At 34.7% G+C, this 8968-nt stretch overlaps 1 protein-coding gene across 1 annotated transcript; it reads right to left on the bottom strand.

Annotated features, from left to right (window-relative positions):
- Positions 1 to 2430: 2430 nt before the first annotated feature.
- LOC145604649 (diacylglycerol kinase 2-like) lies at positions 2431 to 8968 on the bottom strand. The gene is made up of 8 exons (XM_081660556.1): positions 8844 to 8968; positions 6132 to 7331; positions 5484 to 5856; positions 5326 to 5402; positions 5006 to 5125; positions 4709 to 4873; positions 4105 to 4242; positions 2431 to 3179 (listed from the first exon to the last, which is right to left on the bottom strand). Exons 2-8 carry the CDS (start codon positions 7248 to 7250, stop codon positions 3030 to 3032), a joined length of 2142 nt encoding a protein of 713 aa, XP_081516682.1. The 5' UTR covers positions 7251 to 7331; positions 8844 to 8968; the 3' UTR covers positions 2431 to 3029.

Raw genomic sequence — 8968 nt, 5'->3', positions numbered from 1 at the left:
TTGGTTCATGTTAGCCGACCCCACTTTTGGGATTAAGGCTTTGATTGATTGATTGATTGATTGATAAGCAGAAGAAAAGGAAAATCATGACTACATTAAACCCTAATTATATGGCATGTTTGTTTCCATTATTATTTTCAAAGATTGTCACTTGATATTTTTATTTACATTTTAAAGATGAGTTAATGATACGTAACAAAAAACTGAAAAAGCATAATCAATTAGTCATGCATTCTCTTACAACATACGAAGTATGAGCACAAAAGGATATAATAATCAATTTCTAATTTGTCTATTAATGTACTTGGTTGTATATGTCTATTACTTGTATATATTTAGCATATAATTTATAAGTTCGTATTTTCGATGACAATGGAGTAATAACAAATTAAGATCTATATTCAACGTGGTTATGTCAATTATATGAACATGAAAAGTAAGGTGGATAATAAGAGTAGTCAAAATTCTATTGGATTCAAACAACTAATAATTACAAATGTGAATTTACAATTTAATTATTATCTTAAGGATGTGACATTCATAAAAATAAATCCTCAACTTACATAGGCAACGAAGTCATGATTATGTACACTAGATGAAACTTGCTAAATTAAGCTAATTAGTGATGCACAAAATTGTTATTTAAAAATTAGAAATATACAAAGAAAGAGAGAAAAAAAAAAGTTAGCAGAATTGTTGGATAACTTGAGGCATACGAATAGATATGTAATGTGCTGGGTTTTGTCTGGTTAGTAGCCTTTGTAAGCCTATGATCACTCAATCCATCAAATCCCTCTAAATTGCTCACTATGATTTACATCTATTGTCTAATGTTTAAAACAATGTCTCCTTACAAAAATTAATACAAGTAACAAACTTTGCTCTCTTTTTAATACAATTAATTTTTGGGTTGGATTTGGGAAATACATCTAAACAAATAAGCAATACATGAATACAGTACACGAAAAGCAATATTAAATATAGAGCAAAATAGCGATAGACTATATTTGATGTAGGAGTGTAGGACACTAGCAAATTACTCTACTTTGGAAATACCCCTCAAGTACGTCAAGTTTGAGGATTTATTCTTTTTTCCTCAAGCTACATGTAAGTTCCAAGCCTAGTCCACCACCTATCGGAGATATTAAGACCTATAAATAAGCTCGTTACAAATGACTGTGAGAGGAAAGTGAAAATAGGATAAACTCCCGAAGTCCTGAATACATTAGCTAGCCAGTAAGCCAGGGTTCAAAGTTGAGATACGGCCACCATAATTCATCATTCATACATGGAATATTTGCTTATTTCATAATTGATCGGATCAACTTCTAATACTAAGTAGTTTATGTTTTATTCTCATCTGTTTATTTTATACACGTGACAATACATCTATACTATCTCCTAATGTGTATTAGAATATTTATAAGTTTAACAAACATTTAAGAAATGATATTTTCATACAACTAATACAAGTAGTTAATTTTATATTCCTTATTAATCACTAAACAAGCATGAATGTCCTTAACTACGAGAGCTGTCAACAGCAAAGCTAAAGGTAGCTACTGTAGTAAAATGTGTGTTTTAAATCGAAAAAGATGCGATTAGTGAAAAGTACCCAAAAATTCAAAAGAGTTATTTGTCTAAACGTGCTCGTAATCCAATAAAGCTGACAAATTGAGTGATTAGATGGCCAAAAAAAGGGTGAAATTTATTATAATACGTTCAAATTCTTGAGTCAAATTTGGTTTGATAGAATCAATTGATGAATAAAAACTTAGTTGTATTAATCTATCGTCGTCCTCTTGTGAACATTTGTTTCTGCGACAACCCGTGCGAGCATTGGTCTGGTCTAGGCATAAGGCATGTCTGTCTTCAGTCTTCACGGTTCATTGAGGTTACAAAATCTAGCTATGTTGCACTGAAATCGATATACATACGGTGTATCAATGTACTCCGTCTGTTCCAAATTAGCTACCCACATTTGATACAAGTATTATCAAGTCAAGCTTAAACTATGTAACTAAAGATATAGGCTTGTAAAAATGTAACTAAGAAATAAATTAAACACTATTCAGTTAAATACTAGCTTAAATGAATTCATTTTCTAACAATAAAGTATATAGACAAGAAATTACTTCTCTCTATTTCATAAAATTCTTCTAAACGTACGGACTTTATAGTATATATATGTGTATTTCTAAGAAAAAAAAAATTATCTTGCGAAATTATTAGTGTTGTATCAAAGTTCAAAGTGAATTTTCGTAATCTCAAGTATTACAAATTTTACTCCGTAACATAGTGTCAAATACTACAGAGAATTTTTTATACAGAGAATTTTTTATCAATGGTGAGGACAATGACAAGATTCATAAGATGGATAAGTAGAAAATCACATTCGCTACTCCTTACGTATGTTCAATTGTTTTTTACACGAGTAATTGGATCCCTTGTCCTACCCCCATATGGCAAATCATATGAGACGAAGGAAGTATTAGTCACGACTCAAGATTTAAGAGTTAGTGAAAAAAATATGGAAATGAGACAACTGATGAGAAAACATAGAAGATTACAGCAACATGAGATAATTCATTAGGTTACATTTGAGGATACAAGTCTTTACAATCTGCAAACCGTTCTAAGAATCAATAATCTACGTAAATCACATGCTTTACACAATTAGCTATCTACTTAAATCTCAATCTATACGTCATGGTTAATCTTCAAACACACCAAAATCTCTGATTCTCTATATCCATTTGAGGCAAAACTGTACCTTTGTATACTTTCATATGTACTTGACTATCAACACGGGAATTTTAGTCGACTAGCAAGTTTGGATGTGCACCAAGGCTAAGTGAAAAGAGCACAAGGATGGGTAATTGAACCAAAAAAAAGAGAGAGAGAGAAGATGACAATCTCCACTCTTCTTTCCTAGCTCTCTAATGACTGAATGTTAGCACTAAGCGGGAAAATTAGAACTAATAAAGAGATATGAGAAGGGGAAACAAAAAAGAATGCCCAACTTCTCACTATGAAAGGCGAAGAGCTATCTGCTCAATTAGAACTCTTTTCTGAGAGGAGTTAATAATGCCTTTACACTCGGCATCCAACAAAACATCTGACATCACTGCAGCTGCATGGGCATTAGGTTCTTCAGACGACTTCCTTAACATAAACACCTACAAATGAAAATTATTAGAATGTTAGAGGCTTTCTCAATCTTCGACCTTTTCCCTGCTTTTATCACGAGTGAGTATGAACTTGTAAAGGTTCATACTTCATAACCTTCTCAAAGTTCATCGCAAAAAGGTAAAGGCATACAATTTTGAACACCATAGGAGACCAAAACCCTTTTTTTTTTTTTTTTTTTTTGCCATCAATAAGTTGATAAAATTATTTGTATAATGTAAGTCGTATAATGCTAGCACATGTCTCCAACAAAGCAAAGTTGTATAAAGTTCCATCCTAGACACTACTTTAATCAAGTCTTATATCTTAAGTGGACCAAAGCACAACAACTAAAAAGGTTTCATTGAGAATCTAGTTATGGGGAAAGAAAGATTATACAACTATTCTGATTTGCCTAATGATATTTCCAGTCTAAGAAGGCAGGCAACATTCAAACATTCAAGTTAACAAAAAATGTAAAGAGAAAGCAAAAAGAGGTAAGCTTTTCAATAGATTCACAGCCGTGGAAGGAAAACAAGCATGCAAGGATAAAGTCCATGTGAAAGATGATCAATAATAATGCAATGTGGAGCAAGAATAAGAAATATGTTTGATTCAAAGCTAGTAATAATGGAAAAGATAGATGGCCTAAAACTCGTAGCAATGGAAAATAATGTAGGTTCTAGAGAAACTCGAAAACAATTTTTAACATTATTCAGGGATAAAATAATGGACTGGGAAGACAACAGCACTCTGGTTAATACGCATCAGCCTAAAAGATGTCAAGGTATCACCAAGATCTCTGGGAAGACAATAGCCTAAGATCTCTGGTTGAGATGCATCAATTGAGTCAAATGTCCATTTCAGCCAAAATAACAAGGCAACAAGACGGAAGGTAGAGTAAATAAAACTTTATACTCGAATATCACAGCATACCTGCTTATGGTGTGATATTTCTAGATAGCCAGGCTGTAGGATAAATGGTTCCCCATCTATTTGAACTGGGAAAGCGCTGGAAATATGTATTCTTATGACACTACCCTGGGCCAACCTCCTGGCTTGAGAAAGACCAACCTGCAAAGAAGGATAAGGCAATATAAAAATTTAATACACAACCTGTATCAAATCACACGGGAAGCAAAATAGAGTGAACTGGGTTCAAGTCATCTTGGCAAAATAATATACTGACACAAACCCATCTCTCCTCACCCTCACAATTTGGGCACAATAAATTTATTTCAGTTCTCTCAGCTTATCTTTTTTTGAAACATCTCTCAGCTTATCTCTAAGAATGATTCTTCATACTTAAAATAATTTTGGCTTTTCTAAATGAATTTGAGACTAAAATACTTTTATTTGTTTATTTTAAAAAACCCGAAAAAAGGCCAGCAAGTTCCTTTAATTCTTTTGTTAAGGGGAGAGCAAGAACTTGAGATTGACACAGCAGCAACTTAGCAAACTTGCTTGTTCTTTTTTTTCTTTGTTTAGATTTAATTACAAAAAGTACCAATTGAACCAGGGAGAAAAATCATTTATTTACCTGCAACTTTCCAAGGTGCCATGCTCCAGAGACGCAAACAACCTCTAGCATCTTATCATGCAATGACTGATAAGTGAAATGATCATCATGTTCACAGTCATTTTGCCAAAGATCTACTCCACCCATGTAGCTACTGATATTGAGAACGATCAAACCTTCAGCATCCTGATAAGATTAGGTGGTTGCATCACAATTCAGACAAGTATATCCATTAAATTTTTGAAGGAAAATAAGACAACTGCACTACCAATACTAGAGTACGATATGCCCCATACACGTTTATACGTCACCACATACCTTAGGAATCGGGATATCCTTCCCATCTACTTCAAGCCAAACTTGCCATGGTAAGTCTGCACAAGCCCTATCCATCATATCCCTGGCACCTTCCTTGGCATACCGCAATTTGTTCACAAACTGCAAAGAAGATGATCTAATCATTTAGCAAGACAAGATAATGCATATAAAACCAAACTTTTCAAGCAGGATGAAACAATGGAGGTAATACACAATTTAAGAGTAAACCAGAAGACTACCTTCACAATTAACAAAGACCGGCTGCACACATGATGAGCAAAAATCGCAAAAAAGTTCAAAAATTTGGGAAAGTAAGCTACCTGACTATAGTATTTCTCAGGGTTTTCCTCCCTGTTCACGTGAAATTCATACGCAACTTTGGCATCACATCCAATACCTAAAAAATTACAAGCAATAAATTAGAGTTGAAAACAACAGCTATAGAACAACCACATAAAGCAATGAACGCTCCGCATACCTAGATAGTTCATCATATATTTCGAGCGCATATTATCTGAATCATTGTTCAAGTTTTCTTCTTTAATATCAACTTTCCAGCGATCCACCATTGTAACAGCTGCATGATTAACTTCATCTAAAATGTTGCTTAAGCCAGGTCCCTCAATTTTAGAGAAACCCCCTCCCCATTGTAGAACTCTTGCAAGATCATTTCCTGTGCCCAACGGAAGAATGGAAACAGGTGGAGGTGACTCAAAGCTAAATTTCTCAATTGCATCAAGAATCCATGCAACAGTACCATCTCCACCACATACTAATACTCTAAAATTTGGCACATTGCTAAACAGCTTCAAACCAGCCTCAGGACCCTGGGAAGAATTCAATTCAAACACCTGCCACGAAAATGAATGTCAGTTGATGAGCCATATTAAACGATATTGAATTGGTCTATGAGTTGATGAGAATATATAGTCAATTACAACTTTTGCAACAAATTTTCACCTAAGCATAACTTTTGCTTCCCCCCACTTCCCTTTTTCTCTATCTTGTCATTAGTCCGTCAAACCATAAAAGTAATATGATGACAGCAATCATTCTCAGAATAAACGTTGTTATGCAACTGAGGAAGATAACTGATGCCGTATTGCTAAAAAGATCGATTAATTACCTGTGCAGGATTTAAGAGCATGTTCAGTCTCCTCCTGAGAGAAGGCCCATTCTGTGCACCACTTCTGGTATTTATATAAACTAAAATAGGTATAACATCATTTGGCAAGTCCACTAGCTTGTACTTCTTAGTTTGTCCGTATGTTAATGTTCCGCCCTTCTTCTTGATTAATCCAACATTACTTCCTTTTGAGCCATATGTTTTGCCATTTTTTGACAAAAAGTCCAAATTTTTCTCACTGTAGCATTTCTTCAAAGTAGCTATACCATTAAGCATATAACGCAGTGGTGAATCAGCAGTTGGCACATCCTCAAACTTTCCACTAATAGAGCGACTTGTTCCATTTTTATTCCGATTGCGCCTTCGTCGCATTTCTCCACGAACAGTAGATGCTATCATTTCTTCTCTTATCGAGCTTAAGCTTCTCACCGATCTTACATCAATTCCTTTCACACACAAAGGAGAAAGAATGATATCTCTATGAGGACCTAAATCACAGACATCCCCTGATTCTTTTGACATCTTGGCATGACAAGCGACATGTATGAGACGCTGACACCACATGCAATGCCATGTAGGAGAAGCATCAATCAAAGGAACACCACAAGGTTCATCACAGTAAAAGCAAAATGCAGAAGTTTCAGGATTATCATCCATCTTGAACCATCTTTCTGACCAATGGTGTTGCACGTGGCTCTGACCAGCTTGAGCAAAACATTTACAATCTTTTGTGGCAAACTGAGAGCAATAGAAATGAGCAGCTACACCACAAACAGCACAACGATGAACTGGAGTGTGAAACACTGTCTTTGTACCTAAGTTTTGAGAGAATGACAGAGAAGTAAGGCAAACAGAGCATGTGGATAGCTGTTCACCACAACCATAATCTTCAGCCCATGTATGATGTGATACTGGAACATTCAGCTTTTTCCATGCTTTTTGCTTTGCTCTAGCAGCAGCTTTCACCCAATTTAATGATGTTCTTTTCTGCCACTTAAGAAGGGCGAACAGAACAGCCACGAGCCCAAATAATCCAGTAACCAACCATCCCAATACAACAGGACCAAAAGCATCTGAAATAGCCAATAGCCTTGAGATTGAGAAACTTAAGTCAAACATTGTGTAACGAACTTGCCAACATCAGCCTTCACTTAGAAAAGGTATGTACAAATATCTCACATGACAATTGGTCAACGATACCTGATGAGAACAAAATCATAGATAACAATTAAGAAGTATGATATGTACAAAAAAAAGCTTGCAATGGGAATTATCCAATTACAGCAATCGAAATATCATCACTAGAGAGAAACCTTAACAATCTAAGCCAACCTAGTAATTTATTTTGGAATTGATAATAAGATCGATGTACGGAGAAAAAAAATAACTCCAATTTATAGAAGTGAAGGAAGTTGCCATAATTGAAGTGACTGAAAAAACCATAACCCCTCCTTAATTGCTAGCATAAAAATCATAGAGATATGGGCATTGTTTATGATTCCTACTACACCATAAATTGGAAGCTGTATACTGAATTTTTGGTCAAAACTCAAGATTACGAAGTCAGGGCTAGCACTATAATTCCAACCTGAACATTGAGAATAATATCATCTAACAATCTCATAATAATTCACATCCCAAAGGTCTATGAACAGCCAATGTTCGACATTTAGGATTCAGAAGTTGATCATTGATCATACTTCAAACATTGCCTTCGAAACACAAACGAAAAGTATAAAGCAGGAGCAAACAACCCAAAGAGGATAAATAACTCAAATCTTTCTGATGTCAACCACATAAACCTGGTGCTCTAAATTGCCCAATACATATCAAGGCCTCACAGGTCTGAACCGAACATTCTCTACGCAACAGCAAGGAAAACATCGTCCGTCTGATCACCTACGGCCCCGTCCCCCACACCCCCCCCCACCCCCCCCCCCCACCCCCCCCCACCCCCCCCCCCCACCCCCTCTCCTGGTTACTATACAAAAGCTTAATCAGATTGGTTTAGGGCCATGGTATACTATGGCAAATTTTCAAACACATATCACTTCACCACGAACTTATAAAACCCCTATTTGAGAATTCAGATTCACAACTAGCTTACGATTTATGGGCGAAAATTTATCATATACTTCCTAACACCTTAATTCACATTTCCAAACTTCAAAATTCTTCAAATTGCAGATCAGCTTATAATGCAAATTCAACAGCTAATAACTAATCTCACACCAAATAGCTGCAAATTCCTAATACTTCCTAATTTATCATTAAATTGAATCCCTGCATCTTTCTAACCTAATTTAGCAATTTATCTAGCAATTACAAATTAACAACTACAATAACAATACATTCACTTCCTCCAAAAGCAGCTCAAAAAAAATTTATCTTCTCGATCAATTTAACAAAGCTAGGGTTTAACCTGATAAAGCAATTTCTAACAAAATTGCAAAATCAACAATTTCTGTTCCTCAAAAAAAAAAAAAAAAAAAAAAAAAAAAAAAAAAAAAAAAAATCACATCGAAATTACAAAAGCTATATGAAAAAATCAAAAAAAATTGTGACTGATTCAAAAATTTTAGATAAATTCCAAGATTATTCAAGCAGATCTGCAGAAAAATACAACAGATCAAATCTACTTCAAAAAATAAAATTTTAAAAAAAAAAAAGAAAAAGGAAAGAATCGAAAGCCGGAATAAAAGGTAGACGAACCTGGCGACGTTACGTGAGAGGAGAGAGAAAGTGGAGAGAAGAAAATTGGCAAGATTTTTTTGAATTGGCGGTAAAAATAGTGTAATTATAATTAAATTCTTAATTGAATAAACTAAATTATTAAA

This window comes from Chenopodium album, chromosome 22, assembly GCF_948465745.1.
Source record: "Chenopodium album chromosome 22, dcCheAlbu1.1, whole genome shotgun sequence".
In the NCBI taxonomy this organism is placed as follows: domain Eukaryota; kingdom Viridiplantae; phylum Streptophyta; class Magnoliopsida; order Caryophyllales; family Amaranthaceae; genus Chenopodium; species Chenopodium album.
The sequence above is the reverse complement of the archived record's forward strand: the minus strand, read 5'-3'. Positions and strand labels throughout refer to the sequence as shown.